This window comes from Branchiostoma floridae, chromosome 18, assembly GCF_000003815.2.
Source record: "Branchiostoma floridae strain S238N-H82 chromosome 18, Bfl_VNyyK, whole genome shotgun sequence".
Classification (NCBI taxonomy): domain Eukaryota; kingdom Metazoa; phylum Chordata; class Leptocardii; order Amphioxiformes; family Branchiostomatidae; genus Branchiostoma; species Branchiostoma floridae.
Genome location: NC_049996.1, coordinates 13063111 through 13083788, shown reverse-complemented (window position 1 = coordinate 13083788; position 20678 = coordinate 13063111). Strand labels below are relative to the sequence as shown.

General features: G+C 37.7%; 1 protein-coding gene across 12 annotated transcripts in view; it reads left to right on the top strand.

Moving 5' to 3' along the window:
* LOC118405913 (dipeptidyl aminopeptidase-like protein 6) overlaps positions 1 to 20678 on the top strand; it is a 239590-nt gene that overhangs the window by 176360 nt on the left and 42552 nt on the right. Inside the window, exon 1 of one of the 12 annotated variants that reach the window (XM_035805762.1) lies at positions 17656 to 17803. The exons of the other annotated variants lie outside the window; for them this stretch is intronic. Within the exon in view, the coding sequence (XP_035661655.1) occupies positions 17756 to 17803 (48 nt within the window). The 5' untranslated portion in view covers positions 17656 to 17755. Of the gene's footprint in view, positions 1 to 17655; positions 17804 to 20678 lie in introns of those variants that run through there. 12 annotated transcript variants of the gene reach the window in all.

Here is a 20678-nt window from a genome sequence, read left to right as displayed (position 1 = left end):
TTTTTTAGAATAACAAGAATTTTGATGCCCCTGGTACGCCCTATACTGGGGAGAAAATCCTCTGACAAGCATGAAATTCTGATTGACCAGGGATGCTACCAGGTCATCTGTTGTCACAGTCTTCTACTGTGACATCTGTAACAGTATTTTTGCCTCTTGGGATACCTAAGAATGCACTGTTTTAACTTAAAACCATCAAAAACTCAACTGCACCATGGAAGGTGGATGCGCCCGGACTCCCCTACAATAGTCACTTACCGCGACTCACCAATAAGTTTGGACTCCCTATCGTAAAATCCTAGCTAAAAGCCTGAATGGTATCCATTACAGTAGAAAAACCAGTGGCCCTTTTTTAGATTTCCCTGCAGTCCTATTTGCTCTTGTTCCCTTGTGGGTGATATGACTAGGTAGTGTAGGGTTTGTTTTGCAATGAGAGGTAGGATCTAAACTCTTCATTATCCTTGGATGACAACTATCTGAAATCTGAACTAAAAGTGTGAAAAAATAACTGTCAAGGAAATAACAAAAAAAAATAGTGAATGATTAGTCTTTAATGGCCTATTAGTACATGCTTCTTTTCATATGCTTAGTACTTTTGACTATGAATTTGTCAAAAGCACATCAGAAATATTGTTTGATATTCCAAAAAAGGTGAGTTAGAGCAAAGGGTGATAATATATCTTTGTTTATCTTATAATGTTACCTGTGACGCAAAAACGTTCGATACTGGTGTTCCGGACCGGGCCATAACTTCTGTATCGCACAGGTTTGAAAGGCGTATCACACAGGCTCCATTCGAATAAACTGTTTTGAGCGGGCCGAGTGCGGCGCCATCGAAAGTTCGAATACCTGATTCGGACGTTGGAACATTACTGTTGCAACACTTTTTGTTCGTGGACACCAAATTTGTTTAACCGCATTTCGCATCAAAACATGGGTTTTCTCAGGTGGGTATGACATAAATAAAATACAACACGATGTATTCCGCATCACCCTCGGTCCCAGCCCTCCCGCGGGTCGGATCACCCTCCGGCCTTTGGCCGTTGGGCAATCCGACCCGCGGTTGAGTTGGCTACTTCTCAGTACTGTTTAGAATACTGTTTGATTTCCACTTTAAGTATAAGGCAAGGAGGATACAAAAAGGGTGTTAGAAGGCTTACTATGTTGGAGCCTCAAGGACATCCAGCATTCCTTTGGATGCTAAATATGGGTTTGTGTGAAAGCAACTTCAGTTTTAGTTCATACAGTTTTAGCTTGTGGTCATGATCATTGATTCAAAGCTTTGCATTCAATTTGCAATTATCATCTGAACTGTCCATGGTAATGAAATATCAGCTGAACTGTCCATGGTACTGAATTATCAGCTGAACTGTCCATGGTACTGAAATATCAGCTGAACTGTCCATGGTACTGAATTATCAGCTGAACTGTCCATGGTACTGAAATATCAGCTGAACTGTCCATGGTAATGAAATATCAGCTGAACTGTCCATGGTACTGAAATATCATCTGAACTGACCATGGTACTGAAATATCATCTGAACTGACCACGGTAATGAAATATCAGCTGAACTGTCCATGGTACTGAAATATCAGCTGAACTGTACTGACAAATCCCTACAATTCCAACAAAAATGTTGGCTGTATGCAGTGTGTGACAAAAGACTTTTATAAGTATAGAAAATGTTGGCAACCTTATAGAAATATAACAAATTTTTATTTTGATTCAGATTGATCAACTATTTTTCTGACTAGCCGGCATTTTTTTGTCATATTCTATTAAATGAACAAAATCTCAAAATCATAGCAGCATCACCTGACTGTTTGATGCGGTATTGCAGATCAGGATCCAGTAGAATACCAGCTTTATATTTTCAGGTTTTTCAAAGTTGTTTGGAGGACTTATGATCAACAAAGTATTCTTGTTGATCGACTTTGAATTTCAGTTTATTAATTGAAACCTTTTTGCATTTTTGGAAATCGTTTGCACACTCATTTTCCTCACTAGAAACCAAGCATAGCAGGATTCAAAACACTTTTTGTAGCTAGGTTGCCCAGTGGGCAGCCTTCTTCAAATGCTAGGTTTACCATGAACATTTCAGGTTGCAACAAGACCTTATCTCCAGCTTTGCTAGTATATTCTAATTGGTCAGAAAAATACACATTTGGCACACTCAGGGTTTTCCAGTTATTTTTTTCTCTCTACATTTTGCCGCAATGATTGCCAACAATTAACTGAAATGATGGGATTTGTTGAATCAAAACTTTCTGTCGCTCAAATATGTATTCTGCAGAACCAGCATTTAGCATTAGCAAAGTCAGTCAAACACAGATAAAGATGAAAAAAGTAACAAAGTTGCAAAGAAAGATCTTCAATTTTAGATTCAGTATGATAGCTCAGTATTTGATTCTTAATGTTTAGCCCAAGGCTTGCTTTTGTATTATAGCATTTAGTTTGATCATTGGTGCACACTGTGTGCATGGATGGATGCATGCACTGCACTTTTAGTCACTGGCCCGAAGTTGTGCTATACAGTCAAACCTGTATTAGTGGCCGCCTTTGCATAGCAACCAAAAAGCCATTGCGGTCACTTTTTGTTGTTCCTTGGATTTTTTCCATTGACGTAAGCATTAAGAAATAGTCTATAGCGGCCACCTGTCCAACGCGGCCTTGGCCACATGATTTCTGGTCCCGTAGATACAGAAACACTCCTATTGTGACCATAAAGCGGTCGTATGTCACCCTGTGCCAAGTTTAAAATTGTAGTTTGCAAGGATTTGGAGTTTGCGACAGGGTCATTTCTGCGGTATCTGAAGCTTTTGTGTCTTGAACGTTACTTTACAAGTCTTTGTCGGTGAATTTACCAACATTCTGCATGGCAATATCAATCATATATGGCAGGGTCAGTTGAATTTTGAGACGATTGAGGCAATGTTACTTGGTGAGAAAGATCAGTGGATACTGAAATCATGTATAACTTATAAATTGTGGTCAGTTGATCAGCATTTTCTCCATAGTAGCCACCTGCTGTCTATAGTAGCCACATTTCTCCAGCCCCTTGAGAGGCCGCTATAGACAGGTTTGACTGTACAAAATACAGATGCACAGCACAACTTGGCAACCGATATGTCAGACCCTACATACTGTTTGCAAATATTGCATGCAGTTAACCTTTACTCAATGACATCACATTAATCAGAATATTTAGAATAATCTGCAAAATATGTCTTATCATATCAACTGAAACAGTTGCATAATTATTAAAGGTTATTTTCAAGAAGTCCCAAACATTGAACATCAGAAAGAAGCTTTGTTCACATGACAAGTTGTTTCTATATAGACTGGGTCATTGTACCCGCGGCTACTACATGAAATATCACTTTGTGTAGAATGGATAGTGTAAGAATGATATCTATTACTGTAAGGAAGGGTGCCTGCTGTGCTAAGTGTGTGTGTGCATATAGCTTGATGGTAGTTTGTCTTCTGTTTTTGTCAGCAATACCCAGATAGGAAGAGTTCAAGCTCCTGCCATATTGCTGGATGTTCTAGTTATAGGTTATGTACACAAAGAAGCATATGATACATTCTAGACTTTACACATATCAGTAAAGGCAGCTGCTTTACAAAGCTGGAAATTTGTTTCTTTCTATTCAGTCCTAAAAATGGATCTTTGACCTGCCCTTTTTGGAATGACATTCATGGAAGTCTAGTTCTTTTCAGGAGAGAGAAATGTCCATCCCGGCCAATTTCCTCATAACTAATACTATAATGAAAGCCAGTAACTTAAGTAAGGATGAGAGTTGTATACAGTGAAAAAAGATGCTGAACATAATACATATTTCAACCTTATTCTGTGTATATTTCACCTAAAGCTGAAGATGAGGAGGTTGTACACTTACAATAGATTCTATAGTGGGTCCTATATCCATTTTGTTATCAGGAATATCTTGATTTTATAGCATGATGACCTGAGAACAGTTTCCTTTGAAATATTTCTGTACATAATGTAATTCATTTTGAAATTCAGTCTAGTTACTGTTGTGCAATAACCTACATAATGCCCTTGACACAAGTTTGTCTTTGAGCACACTTTTTCTCAGATTCTCTTGGATTTTCTAGAATCACATATTATGGCTACGGATTTTGTCAAATGCAAACATGCAGGATTTAAAAGAGCTGCTGGTAGCTAAACGAGTTCCTATTTAGACGGAAGAGTCTTTGATAAATGTGTGGTCTTTTTTTTCCAAAGACGGACTTCTATAACATAGTTTTTGGTTTTTGTGGACATAAATGGACTGAAATTGATTTGCCAAACTTCCCAGCATGGGGCGAGACTCGTAGGTACATTGTACGCTTAGAGTCTCAAGGGGCATTTTCTTACTATCATCACTTAGAAAGCCAAGGATCACCTTGAATGCTTCTTGAAATGAAGTTTGCAGGACAAGAGAATGATTACCATTATGCTATAGCAGAAGGTGTAAGTGTGTGAGTGCTTTCCTGAGTATTGATGTAGATATCTCGGGTGCCAGTAGAATGTTTTTCTGGCCATGCCTTGTCCAAACCCAAAGGAGCAGTATGCATGGGAGGACATACCACCCTTTGTTAATGTGAGTATATCAAGATTCGTTTTCACTGTAAATCTTAATACGAAGTTCATTTGGAAGTATGTGTAAAAACATAGGAGGCAGGCATGTGAGAATGGATTGTTTATTAACATTTTCATTGAACAAATAGTATTATCATAATCGATAGTGTTTGCTACATCAAGTATAGACAGCTTGGGTTGAGTAAAAGTCTTTTTTTTTTTCAAGCAGAGAAAGACAAAAGACTCATTTGATTTATGGGTTTGGTCGTTTTTAGAGAAAAGTTGCTTTGTGTCCATCCATGAATATGGTATACAGTTGAAATATGACACTGACAATAACTACCTCAAACAATCTGTATCGTTTTTCATGGATAAATAAACACTTGGAAATACTATGTTTTATCCTCCACTGCTTTTGACACATGAGATTTGTCTATACCTTGATTATGTTAATTGTTATAATACCATTGTCTATCACGTATGAGCCTAAACAGAATTACATGTACAAGCATATTACAATACATGTGTGTGATTTAATAATGTTCATATAGCAAATACCTTGTTTTGCTGCTTTTTAAGTAAAGACTTACATGGTGATTCTACTGTCTTATCAACTTTGCATATGTTTGAAAGAAAGACATTTATATCAATCAAGTATCATTGCAATATCATTTGATGTCTGCTAAAATGACATTCTTGGCTATAGACAAAGAGCCATGTTGATGATCTGGAAAATTTGTATCAAAATCACATCTATAGAATGCCATTTTAATATCATTTAATTGATAATAAAATGATATTGTTAATGTCTAATAGACATTGCATTTCAATAAGTCTAAGGTATTGAGTAAATTGTATATGTTATGTAACAATTTTCTGTGAGCGTTGATTTGTTATAGTAAGCATTAAAGTTTTCAGGAGCAATATCATTTATTAAAAAAAATTGCAAAATGTAATTAAATGGCTCGATAGTAGACAAATCAAAGGGATGATAAATACACATGTATTGTCAAGTGAAATCAAAAATGAAATCCTTTTTTCTACTGCAAAATGTTATTCCTGGTCATATACACATAAAGCTTATAAACAATTGTATTTTCCATTGAATGCAGGTTTACGTTTATATTTTCTCATTCTGTCATATCATACCATCTTTGTTCTCCTCCAAACCCATTGTAAATGATTTCATTTTCCAAAAGTTGTACCATATAGGATAGAAAGATCTTGATATTGTGTATGTGTATACTGTAAATGGATTCTATTTTGCAGTAGGGTCAGATAATGTGCTGTGTGTGTTGGTTTTGAGTTTTCAATAATGCAAAAGAGACATGATACTATAAATAGAAACTCAAGCACCTATACAGACAACCAGTTGGGAACTACCGTAGTGTGCTATAGGGTAGGTGCTGGCACGGTGTACTGGTCCAAAACCGTTTTTTTTTCTTAACCGGTCCAGAAAAAACGGACCTGAAAAAATTTGGTGGACTGGATGTTGGACCTATTTAAAGATAAACAGATTATATGATCAGGCATTCAGGGCTTACCGGTCAAGGGAAAAAAACGAGCAAAGCACAGTAGAGTTTACATTCATTTTCTACCAAGTTTTACAGTTAATCGTACAGAGGCAGTTAGCATTGTAGGACTTTTAATACTCTACAATAATATTATAGCGCTGTAGTCAAATAACTGCTTAAAGACATTGCCTACACCGTAACAGTTAGCCAGTCAGGATTCACCTGCTAGTTGCTTGGCAAGGGTACTAACTAGGGCTGGGTATCGGTACAGCGTACCGGTACAAAACCGGTTTTTCTTATTGGACCGGTCCAGAAAAACTGGACCTGAAAAAATTAGGTGGACCGGATGTTGGACCGATTAGAAAATTAACATATTATTTTATCAGGCATTCACACGTTTTGGCGCTTGCAGTTGGAAGAAAATGACAAGAGTGAAGTAGAGTAGAGTTTATAGTCATTTCTACCAAGGTTTACAGTCAATCGTACAGGTGCAGTTAGCGTTGTAGGATTTTAAAATGCCAGTGTAAGTCTAATACTCCGCCAAACAGATTTCTTTGTAGTGAAATGGACAATTGGTATGAGTCATACTGCATCAGGTCCAGGTTCAGGTCCGGACCTGGACCTGATCCTTTGGACCTGAACCGGACCTGGACCTGAATTTTCTGTACCGGTACCCAGCCCTAGTACTTAAACAGAAGGTTAGAGCAGGTACCTAACACATCATAATACTGTACAATGTGTAGTATGTACATGTAGCACTTTGACAAGGGGTTAAGGTAGGCAGAAGATAGAATGAAAGAATGTGTTGCTTTTGCAGTACTACCTTTTTGTAAAGAAGTACTTCCCACAAAATGACTCGTTTTCTGTTTTTTTTTTCATCCAGAATAAGTGTTCAATATAATTGTAACACTAGTAAAAGTGGCATAATTGAGAACCAAATGGTCTAATAATGTGTTATTTACAGGATAAGTACAATTTGCGCATGACAAAGTTTTTTTTCACAAGGATACCTTCTTCTGTAACTTGTACTACCTTTTTTTAAAGAAGTACTTCCCACAAAATGACTCGTTTTCTGTTATTTTTCCATCCAGAAGTAGTTTTCAATATAGAGATTAGTAGTTTTCAATAATAGTAACACTCAGTAGAAGTGGCATAATTGAGAACCAAATGGTCTAATAATGTGTTATTTACAGGATAAGTACAAGCTGCACATGACAAAGATTTTTCACAAGGATACCTCCTTCTGTTACTTTTCTGCAGCAGAAGGAATCATTATACCAAATGTTACTTTACTTAGCACCATTGTAGCCTGCTTGATTGTTAAAAGACTTTTAGTTTCTTTGGTTCTCGAGAAATGTAAAAAAGGCTTATAAAAGTAAAATTAAATGATAATGCCATCCAGATAACTACTTATATTAGAAACCTACAGTAAACTACATTGCTAAATGACCAAGAATTACATGTACAGTTTGCACCTTTTATATGCAGTCTTTTAACAGTAGAGACATCTAGCAAAATTGATAGGAAGTGCAAGAAATACTGTGAATTTCAAAGTACATGTAGTATATTTTGTAACAAGCATGATTTGTTAGATTAGCAAATATTGCATCTTTATGAGTTGGCCCACTGTACATTTTCTTATGTCATACATGTATCTAGACCTGGATAATGTTTGACACAGTCAGGTATTCCAGAATAATTCATTAACATCGAGCAGATTAAAATGGGACTGAGCAGAGCACTTTGGACTAATGCTTGTAGGCTAAGCCTTTCACAGACTACACCTATACATCAGATATTTTGTGAAAAATGATATTGAAAGGTAATTAATATGTAGAATGCAATTAGATGTCTCCAGGAACAAAGTCAATTCTGGAGAATTCTGCAGAATTCTGGAAACTGAGCCAGAATTCTGGAGAATTCTGGAACCTGAGCCAGAATTCTGGAGAATTCTGGGAACCTGAGCCAGAATTCTGGAGAATTCTGGGAACCTGAGCCAGAATTCTGGGAACCTTTGTTCCTGGAGACATCTAATTGCATTCTACATATATAGTGACCTTTCAATATACACTGGGTGTAGTCTGTGAAAGGCTACAAGCATTAGTCCAAAGTGCTCTGCTCAGTCCCATTTTAATCTGCTCGATGTTGTCATATTTTCCGGCTACCATATTATTACATGGGCTTAAAACTTTTACTGCATGGGCTATTTTCAAATGATTCCAATACTCATGCCGTGTACTGTGCTGTAAAAAATTCTTATTACCGAATTGACTGTGGGAATAAGATTTGTTACAATTTCCATCTAGACAACACCCAATTGTTTTGCATCAAAATGTGTGGGTTGTTCCGTTGTTGTTATATGTTGCATTCACAGCCTAAGTTTCAGTACCCTAGACATCTCCTAAATGACTTTGATAAGGAATGGACCCTTCCAGCCGAACACCATAAGCCCCGCCCCCTGTTCGATTTCGGGTTCTATTTCAAAACCTCGGTCAAAAACGGCGCGAGTTGCAAAAACATGGCCGCCGCCGCTCTAAGCTGAGGATACCGTATGACTTCGGTTTAGCTTTTGGGGCCCAGAAATCCTATCAGAACGGGCGAAAGAAAAATGCTATGCATTTTTTGTGGGAAACTACATCCACTTGATACAGTCGTTTGAGGAGGGGGCGTATATGGTCGCCGTAAGGGCGATATAATTTCAGTCAAAGTGGAAGCGGGAGGCGCTCCATAATATTACAATGTTGGTGGGCAAGAGTGCCCGGTTTCTGACATGCGGTCAATGCAGGTGTAAATTTGGGTACGTATATCTGTGACGGGTTTTCTACCGCGTTTGTTGCATGCATGGCATGTGCATACATGCTAAGGAGAAAAACCAATTTAAGAAAAGAGCAGCTCGGTCACTCGCGGTGAGGGAGCTTGTACCACATGCCAAATATAAGATCCTACTACAAAGTCCGCTAGTGCAAAGCCCCTCCTTTTCTATGTACATTGCTTTACATGTGCATCCTGCCCAGGAACAAAGTAATGCTATGTAGCGCCTACCCTTCCCAAAACAACTATACTCAGCCTGTGTAGTACAACAAAAAAGGCATAGCATTTTCCTCTTGGCCATTCCTGTACCACCAGGGCTGTTTTTGACCGAGTATTCGAAATAGAATAGGGGATTCTATTTGTTCGATATGGTGTTCGGCTGGAAGGGTCCATTAGATGAGCAAGCCCAGCTGCAAGGCTTAGCCTATTTCTATTGGCTTTGACAGTTTGTCAGAGCCAGGACTGACAAATACTGTTAATGATATATAACATTTACATTTCTCCATACATTATGATTTTGTGTAAGGTTTGTATTGCAGAGGTACATTTTTCTTGCGTTATTGTTAGATGATTGCCATGGAAAGTCTTCCGTTGGTCAAACATCTGGCAATGTTTTGGTTCCTTTCTTACTACCTGGCTTCCTGATCGTCAGAACTGCAAATTGGCAAGGCCTCACAAGGGGGCGTTTTTTCCCACCATGCATCTGGCATTTGCTGTATAGGGGACTGTACTTGGTAAATCTGTGTATCATTCTAAACAATTTGAATCCAATGATTTTTAGAACAATCTAAATGACATCCACCAAGGTTTAATGTTAATTTCAACTGATTAAGTACCTAGAACAATAGTTGGACCACCAATTATAATGCAGCATAATATTAGGTAGCAAAAATTTTGGTGTAGGGTCTAAATACAGTAGCATCTGTCTTCTCTGTCTTCTATTTGTTTCAAAGGGTCTAGTTTGAAAAAAAAATTCTGGGTGGGCATGCGTCCGGACCCCCTCCCTAGGAACCTCGTACCTTCGGCACTAGAGAGGATTTATAATTGAGGGGACGGAGAATGATTTCAGGCTGGCTACAACCCTGCACTAACCATAGGATTACTCTACGAGCTGTAACAGTTGTACATAGTCAGCAGGTTACTGTAAATGCAGAAATGTTCGCGGGGATTTAATTTTGGGTTAATGGGAAAATGGAGTTTTCACAGTGGTTTTAAGTTCGTGGTAGCGCCATATATATAGACTATAGTCAAAAACTATAATGGATGAATGTTCATGGTGGTTTTAAGTTCATGGTGAAGTGGCCACCGCAAAAACCGCAAATATAAAACCACCACGAACATTTCTGCATTTACAGTGTATGAGTTGATAGCTTGAGCAGCATGTAAGCAATCACTGAAGCATGATCTAAACCTCCCTGTGTAAATTGACTTAATCAACATCACAGACGGGAAATTACTGTAACAGTTGTCATTTAATTAATTAACAGTCACATTTGTTAGAATGAATAAATGACCCAGTTTTAGACATCATAAAAGATGCAAGGTTTAAAAAAATACATTTTTAAGAAAAATCATTTGGAAAAGCTGGTCATGGTAGCACACTAACATGAGAACATTGATGGTAGATGTCCACTTCAGTAAATCATTTCAACCATGATTGTAAATCGTATAAAGCTGCAAAATGAGTAAATATACATTGTAATCATGTAAGTTGCAAAAATATCAGAAGACAGATACTATAAGTACTAAGTTATGAAAGCTACCATGCAGGTAAACAATATTCAAATACAATTCAATCTGTTCTAATGAATATTTATTATATATAAGTCTAGTGACGTTTAAGAAGAGTGATAGAATCTTTTTGTCACTCAAAACATCCGGAAGTAAATCACTGTTTATGTCCAGGTGTATACAGATTGTATTGTATTTGAAGATTATTAATGCGTTGTAGAAATTCAATGACAAATTCAAAGAAGATTGGAAGAATAAGTAAAGGAGAATGTATATTTCTGTATACCATAGAATGTGCTTTTTAAATTAGTCATTTGTTTAACCATGTGGTTAGGGTTGTATACTGTGAAAACCTAGACGTACATGTACATGTAATAACTAAGTTGAATCCCTGACAGGACCCATTGTTGTGTCCTTAGGAAAAGCACTATTATTAACACCATTTTTTAAAAATCCCTCACTCAACTCGTAACTACCGGGGTATATGTATAGAGCTTCAGTTAGTGATGTCCTATGGACAAGACATTAAGTGGCGGTCCCATAGTTAAGGATTTAGGCAATTCTCAAGCATGTTAAAAATACCGACCATACAAAATGTATGGGTCCTTAACAGTGTGAGAGGATCAAAGACATCTGTCTAGATATGCAGCTTGTAATGTTCAGTACAAACTTGGTGTGTTACACCATGAGGCAGTTTACCAAGTATCAGGGCTCGAAACAGTATTTTCTGCATACCTGCACTGGTGCAGGTACATGTAACATTGAAAATTACCTGCACCAGACAAATTCTACCTGTACAATTCTCATATTTAGAATTATGGATCATACTGAAATTATTCAGGAATCATTGCTATTTTTCGTGCATACTTTATATTAGGTGGTAACAGTTGATGCAGCTAATAACAATCCATGTACACCTACATTACAGGACATGTATGTATAAAAGCCAGTACATGGACCAGTGCAAGTTAGGTGCAGGTAGACACCAGAAACACCTGCACAGCTCCAATTTTACCTGCACTAACCTGCATATGCAGGTGGTATTTCGAGCCCTGATTATACAAACAAAATACATGCAGTCAGTGCAACCACAGAGAAACCATAGGCCTGAGTTGACAATGATATATGACATATTCAAGGCTTTTTTATACCACCTCATATCTGAAGCTTGTGATATTCCCATATGGAGGTACTCTCCCGTTCACATTCCTATTGATTCTGCCCATTGTTCTGGAACGTTCTAAATTATGCAGGAATGACCACCATACATACATACATGATGTACATACATCCCACCTTTTATAGGGCTCAAAATACTTTTTTCTGCATACTTGCACTGGTGCAGGTACTAGTAACATTGAAAATTACCTGAACCAGACAAATTTTACCTGCACCACTCTGAATTTATCATTGTATAGATCATACTAAAGTTGGTGGTAGCAGCCAATGCAGCTACCGGGGTAATAACAATATTCACGTACACCTACATCATAGGACATTTATGTATAAAACCCAGTACATGCACCTGTGCAGGTTAGCTGCAGGTAGACATCAATAATACCTGCACAGCTCCAATTTTACCTGCACTTAAATTTGACCCAATATATGGGCCAGTGCAGGTTAGGTGCAGGTAGACACCAGAAATACCTGCACAGCTCCAATTTTACCTGCACTAATCTGTATATACCCAGTACATGGACCAGTGCAGGTTAGGTGCAGGTAGACATCAGAAATACATGCACAGCTCCAATTTTACCAGGTGCACTAATCTGTATTTACTCAGTACATGGACCAGTGCAGGTTAGGTGCAGGTAGACACCAGAAATACCTGCACAGCTCCAATTTTACCTGCACTAATCTGTATATACCCAGTACATGGACCAGTGCAGGTTAGGTGCAGGTAGACACCAGAAATACCTGCACAGCTCCAATTTTACCTGCACTAATCTGTATATACCCAGTACATGGACCAGTGCAGGTTAGGTGCAGGTAGACACCAGAAATACCTGCACAGCTCCAATTTTACCTGCACTAATCTGTATATACCCAGTACATGGACCAGTGCAGGTTAGGTGCAGGTAGACACCAGAAATACCTGCACAGCTCCAATTTTACCTGCACTAATCTGTATATACCCAGTACATGGACCAGTGCAGGTTAGGTGCAGGTAGACATCAGAAATACCTGCACATGCAGCTCCAATTTTACCTGCACTAACCTGCATATGCAGGTGGTATTTCGAGCCCTGTTGTAGTTCAGCCATTCCGCTCTGGTATTGTTGGATGTGTATGATCAGCAGATCAGGGCTATTGGAAATCATTGCGGTGGCATTCCCACTGTGCTGAACTGCTGCATAGAATTTGGTAATTAGGTTGAATGTCAGCATGCCCTGCTATGTAGGAATGGACGTACACATGTAGGTTCCATTGATTAGCATTATTTACTGATGAAGAACACATAGTAAGGCAACCTAAGCAATATTATATCGTTGAAAGGGGAAATATTCGGAATAAGGCAGACTATATAATACACAGGGATTCCTGCTATTCATTAAAAGGCCTAATTTTCGGTGGTTCCAAAGATAAGGAATATCCTCGTGTGACTTGTCTCTGGGCCATTTTCAACCGCTCAAATGATAAATATTAGATGATGTAAATGTGAGAATACAGTGCGGTAGATGTCAATATCATACAGATTGCCTTATCCAAAATATTTCCACTTTTAACACAGTGATATTAGATGCCTTTAAATAGTTAATTCTTTACAGTTCTTTAATAAAAATGTGTCAGGAATGCATAACTGTGATAATATAGATCCAATTACGGCCATATTCAGTAATCAGGAACATTGACATGTTAATTTTCTGCATTGTTTTTTTACATAATTTCTTCAATTATGATATGACAGGAATTCATAATTATTATGATTTCAAAAATAGACGGATAGATTATGTTGTTCTGAGGGTATCTTGAGGCTAATTCATCCTGATTTCTTGGTTTTGGATTGGACCAATTCTTTCTAATTTCTGAGACTGGTTTGAGAAGCAGTGTATCAAGGCCCATTATACATGCAACTACAGATGGAAGATGAGATATATTGTATAATTACTTGAAATTTAGAACGATGACAAAAAAACATGGTTATTAGAATGAAAATGATAATAATGTAATCAATGATAACAACACAATATACAATATAATTAAAGCTACATTGTCCTGCCCAGTGTAATTTTAACATTCATAAATACAAGGTTCATAATAGTACAATCCATCTTAGTGCAAGGTCTTGATACATACAAATAACATATATTTTCAAAATTCAGCTTATTACAAAATCTCTGGGACCCTATACCAGGTTTTGTCATCTGTTGCCCCTTCTTCATATTCTGTGTCCCAATATCCTGTTCACTCAAACGGGCTCTCATATTTCTTACCATTGATTTATGATAGTTATAGATTTTTTTGTTATCATTTAAGAAATGGAGGTGTACATAGTATATTGTTTCACTTCAGATTACAGATTACTTGATAGTTATTTTATGAATATTGTGTACAGCTACACAAATATCTTGAGACAATGTAGGTAATACAAAATGTGGTGTGCCTTTTAGTTAGTAAAACAGACTCTGGCCATTTTCTCTGCATCAGGTAAAGGTTACCTGACTTGTTTCTGAAGATAAATTCATTGTCAGTATTTCCAGTTTGCTACTTAGTAACGCTACCTTTATCCGCGGGTTAACCTATATCCATTGTTTTTCAAAGCAGGGTATTTAGGCACATCAAGCCGACGGGCTATAGTTTTGAACTGCAATATACTGACAATACTGAAATTTCAAGCCAACTTCCATCGATGTAATATCCCCAAATATCCTGTTTTTAAAGGCATTACGGATAAAGGTCACCCACGGATAAAGTTGAACTAGCGTTACATGTCCATGGGTAGTAATGAAGAATCCTGTCCTTGTTGCTGCCTTGCTTTCTTTCTGTGAATTGATCCGGAGGGATTTGCATATCCCCCGGGACGGTTTATAGACACGTTTATGCAGTGGAAATGTGGGAGGCAGGTCGGCAATTGTCAAACCTCCAGTAGCTTGAAACCCCGGGCTGATTCAGGTGTAATATTTGTTTCACAGAAAATAACAGGTTTCAGTCTTTGGTAATTTTGTAGTGGATGCTGTCTGAAATATCTGACTCTCTAAGTTTAAGGAGAATATATGTAACGCTAGTTCACCTTTATCCATTGTGTAACCTATATCCGTTGCTTTTGAAAACAGGGTATTTGGGGATATCACACTGACGGACATTAGTTTTAAATTGCAATATTTTCAGGATATTGCAGTTTGAAACTTCCACTAGGTTACTTTATGTCCCTAAATACCCTGTTTTGAACAACAACGGATATAGGTTATCTCCCGGATAAAGGTGAACTAGCGTAAGTTGCTTGATTTGGATCAATTTGTATAATTCATAATTATGTAATGTTCTACTTGGGTGTCTAAACTTCATCAACATACATTTAGTTCCATTGTTTTTGCAGCAGAAGCTGTCATTTCATGTTACAAAATCGAGACACTATGAATATGATGTGTTTTGTGCTCATAATTTTCAACTGTAAACTTAAAACAATCATTACAAAATCCTAAGGCTCATTTCCTTCATATCGCAAAATTAAATCCCAGCAAATATAAATGAATTTTCAATATATCCAAAGGCATGTACAATTGCGTTCCTGCATGTATACATGTATGACCCTACATGTATATACGGCCTTATTAAATTTTCTAAATCATTGACGCTGTACACCGTCATACATTGTGCTGTTTTCTTTGATGTACAAAAAATTTCATTTTTGCACTCAGATAATCTATGAAATAAAGTTTTGTATGCACTAGTTAGTTTTATTATAAAGAAGAGTATTGAACATGGTAAAATTCACACATTTAGTCAGCAACATACAAATTGTTTAGTGGAAGTCATTTCAGCACCTTGAAAAGCTCCAGATTTTCTTGTTTTAAGTTTCATATGCACTTGTCTAGTTAGTTTTATTATAAAGAGGAGTATTGAAAATGGTAAAATTCACATATTTAGTCAGCATCATACAAATAGTTCAGTGGAAGTCATTTCAGCACCTTGAAAAGCTCCAGTTGTTCTTGTTTTAAGATCAGAAATCTGCATGTAAAAGGGCCGTACAAACATGGCTTTGGCCATTGAATAGCTGAAAGTTAATCTTCTGAGATTCTTTTTAGAATTTATACAGTTCAAATTCTGACTGGTATATTGGCTTGGTTCACTTTGGCGCATTTTAGTTGGTAGGACATTTTGATGTCCATTCTGTAATTTTGGAAGGTATTTGCACATCTGCAGGGCAAATTTGTTTGTAGCAAAAACAATCATTGCTAGATTTCCCAGAGCATTGTTTACTGTATTTTATTAGCAAAGATGTAGTTAGTTATAAACTGTAACACTAATTCACCTTTATGTGCAGGGTGCCCTACATGTATATCCGTTGTATTTAAAAATAGGATATTTATGGATATCAAACCGACAAATGATGGTTTCAAATTGCATTTTTTTCTTAAATACTACAATTTGAAACCACCGTCCGTCAACTTGATATCCCTAAATACCTCGCTTTTAAACACTACGGATAAAGGTTACTACACGGATAAAGGTGAACTAACGTTACATACAAATAAACAAATGCACAAACAAACAAACCATATCTGGTAGTCATAAAACAAACCATATCTGGTAGTCATAAATGTAGCTGTTTTGTTGTACTGCTGTTGGTGAGTTGTCTACATGTCATGCCCTAAAGGTTGCCCTGACAGGTTTAAACATGCATGTATTTGCCAGGAAGATAAACTATGGCGTGTGGCTTATCAGCTGAGGCTAGCTAACTACAGTGGGGGGCATTTTTAATGTAGTCTCACTCACATGTAGGAAGAGAACAGTAATATCATATTTAGTGATTACCTGTAAAAATAGATGCAAACATGCAATTCCTAAGTTATAGTATAAATTTGACTTTTTGTTAATCATTACATTTTAAAGAACTAACGCTGGTTCACCTTTATCCGAGGGTAACCTATATTCATTGTTTGTACAAAAAACGTTTTTTAGGGATATAGATTAGACGGACGGTGGTTAAAAATCGGAACATTTTGAAAATATTGCGAATTTGAAACCACTGTCAGCAGACTTAATACTCCTAAATGTGCTGTTTTTAAAGGCAACGGATAAAGGTCACCCCACGGATAAAGGTGAACTAGCGTTACATGTAAGTGTGAGTTTGAGAGTATAGTGTTTAATGTAATGTAAATGTTTCAACTTGCATAAGAAACGTTTGCTAACATGAATTTTGCATAGTACGAAGAAGAGACATTTTTTCTATCTCCAGACCTGGTTGAATATCTGGGGCCTACATGTAGCTTTCAATGGTAACATTTAATCTATATAACCTCATTTAGATACAAAATTACCAAATGAATATGAAAACCTCAATTCATTTAAGAAAGATAAAACTCAAACCAAATTATACATTTATGTAGCAATGCTTTCAAACCTTGCATGATAATGATAATACAAACAAAAAAATCCACATCTTTCCTGTCAGAATTGCTTTTTATAAGCTAGAATATAAATCAGCTAGACATGCATACATTGTATATCTACACACACTTTTATTGTCAAGTTTGCAATTCTTGATTGCATGATAATTGCGAACATATATGATAACATTAAGCTTTGTATGATGTGATACAATACGTTCACTTACACTGTGGGCGTTTCTGTGACGTAACAAGCCATATGCAAAATGACATTCCCTGCTCGAGTGCCCCTTTCCTTACCGATAACCAGCTTACAAATTATCCACAAAATGTTATTAACATCCTTTGCTACAGAATCGGTCAAAAAATCCTTATTATTTGACACAACAGTTCACAGTGTGCTAAATTTACATATATTGGTTGATCTAAATGAAGCACTGTGATTGGATAGACGTGGGTTAGAACCAGGGCAATGTTTTGGAGGTGCCCGCGCACATTTAGTCGGCGCTGCCAGGTCCGTGAGAGACATATTTAATACATCTCTGGGAAGAGCCAAAACCAAGATGGCCTCGGAAGGCGGCGGGGAAGCCAAGCCTATGGCTGAGGCAGAGGTAAACACTCTTACCTCCATATCCACTCCTTATCATGTGCTTACGTTCTGTTGTGCCTGTAGAACATATCCAGACATGGTATGGAACTGTGATGTGGTGGTTACAATTGGTGTAACATTGTTTTCCATTGGAAATCTCTGCTAATGGCTTTCCAATGGCATTCTGAGCATGTATGTAGGGAGAGAGGCTTTCTTCTTGAAAAGGATTTTCTCACAAAATCGCTTGCAGACGTCATAGTGGAGTAGTGGTGCATAGGGGCATGGTGACAGGAGTTAATTTGGGCCGTGATTTCGAATCACAGGACAGATGTGGTGATGAGGTTTTGATAGAATATCAATATGCGTAAAAGGGCCGGCCTTCGATGTGTTCAGGTAGACAGATAGCAATAATTTGCATCACTGATAGCCAATTTTAGAGGGCAGCAAAGTAGATGGCATTTACTAACAGATGATTTTAAAAATTACATTTGTCCCTGCATCCCTCTAAAATTGAGGATAGACCTTAATTGTTGTTTATGTTATTATTTATTCATCTTCTAGTAGATATGCTTTGCAGAAAATAGGAAAATAGGGGTATAATACATGATGGTTGAGCATATCAAATTTTCTGCTCTGCTTGCTGAATTTCATGTTTGATTCATTGATTTACTTTGAAATCTGGGTTGGTCAGCATAAAACGCTGTATGCATGTGAAGTGTATTGCATTGATGCATGAATTATGGATATAATAAATCACAAAATACTGGAGTTGCATTGCCAAATAATGTGATCAAAGATATTGATTCATCAGTAATTATGCTGGAAAAATTCTGCACTATTTCCCCAATACCAAAATCATTTAGTACATCGTTATATATTCATGAGCACTGCTTTTCTACAAAACTATAGAATCCACGTAAAAAAATCATTATAATTTATTATACCGGGTCCCATAGAAATTGTAAATGGTGAATTCTTGACTAGAAAAAGATGGAAGTATTGAGAAGAATATTGGCTTGCACATTGCGCTGTGGTTGGCTGTTATGCAAGACTGGATTTAGGTGGTGTAATTGCAAGTGTAATGAGCCCAGAGTGGGGGGATTTCTCTTGTGGTTTCAGTGGCTGGGAGAAAAGATTATTGTACAAAAAAATTATACATTGTGAAGTCAATCTTGATTCCACTGCAATCTAACAGTGACATTATATTGAATTTGTAAGTACTTAGCTTTGCTTGAAATTGGATAAAGGTGAACTAGCATTATATCTTAACCCCAGACCTTTTGAAAAATGTTATTATTTAATATATTTATTTATTTATTTTTTACTATTCTGTCCAATTTTCCAAGAATTAACAAATAAATTTGGTGTGGCCTTAATACATAATACATATAGTATCAACACAGGTATTAGCTTTCTGTTATCACCTGAGTCAGTGACTGTATTAAACCATGACCCATATATGGAGCCGAGGCATGGACTTTAAACGCTGAGATTGTGATACGGATAAATGCATTCGAGATGAACTGCTACCGAAGACTACTTCGGGTCCACTGGTCATCGCACACCACAAACAGAGAAGTCATGCAGCGTGTTAATGCCCTGGTAGGCCCATGTCCCAGTTTCCTTTTGCTTGTGAAAAAGAAGAAGCTACAGTGGTTTGGTCATGCTACAAGAGCAAAGGGCACTCTGACTCACACTATACTGCAAGGAAGGGCGGAGGGTGTAAGACCTAGGGGACGTCCACGACGGACTTGGACTAGTGACCTGAAAGAATGGTCGGGACAAACAGTACATCAGCTAGAAACCTTGGCTGAAGATAGAAGAAGATGGAAAACTTACGTTGATGGCATTGCTGCCCCTACGGCCGGTGAGGCTAATTGGGACCGGTGAGGTGAGGAGGTGATATACATATACCTGAGCCACAGTCCAGTCACATTTTAAAACCTTTATGCATTTTGGTAGCTAGTAGGACAGAAATCAATCTTGCCCAATTTTGGTTTTAACAGGCAGCACTATAAATCTGGAAAGTTACTTTTCATCCAGAAAACTTGATGGTTTTCTAAGTACTAGATTTATGAATCAATTTCCACAAGTAACACTAGTTCACCTTTATCCATTGGGTAACCTATATCATCATCATCATCATCGGTCGACGTGATCAAATGTAGACATGTTCGCACATGTCTACACACGACGGGGTTATACCGCCCCTTACGGGGTGACATACCCTTTCGTAGGCTAATTACAAGACGGGGATGCGCCAGGTCTCCCGTCCGGGTGAATGATGTAATTCACCATGTGGCTGATACGAGACAGAGGTTCGCCAGGCCTCCATCCGGGTGATTTGAAGTGAATCACCAACTCCCGACAGAAGGATTTTGCACCAACGCACACCGCACCATCGCACGTGTGGGGGTTCTTTAACGTGCATGGGGTATGGCTCTCCCCATACACGGGACCTCCATTTAACGTCCTATCCGAGGGACGACTCATTTTTCACTTGAGTAAAGTGAGGAATGTCGTGTAAAGTGCCTTTCCCAAGGGCACAAGACCGGCAACACGGTAGGCGGATTCGAACCGGCGACCTCTCGATCACGGGCCGAATACAGTACCACTGTGCTACGCGGCCCCACTATACCTATATCTGTCGTTCTTAAGACAGGGCATTTGGATATAACAAGTTGAAACTTAGTGGTTTCAAACCTGAACATTTTGAAAATATTGCAATTTGAAACCATTGTCCGTCGACCTGATACCATGATTCAAAGAACAATGGATATAGGTTAGCTCACGGATAAAGGTTAACTAGCGTTACATGTATGATGAAGTATTTGAGCTTTTTTCTACTTGGGAATTGTTTGAACTCAATATCACATACTATTCAAATGTCTTAGAAA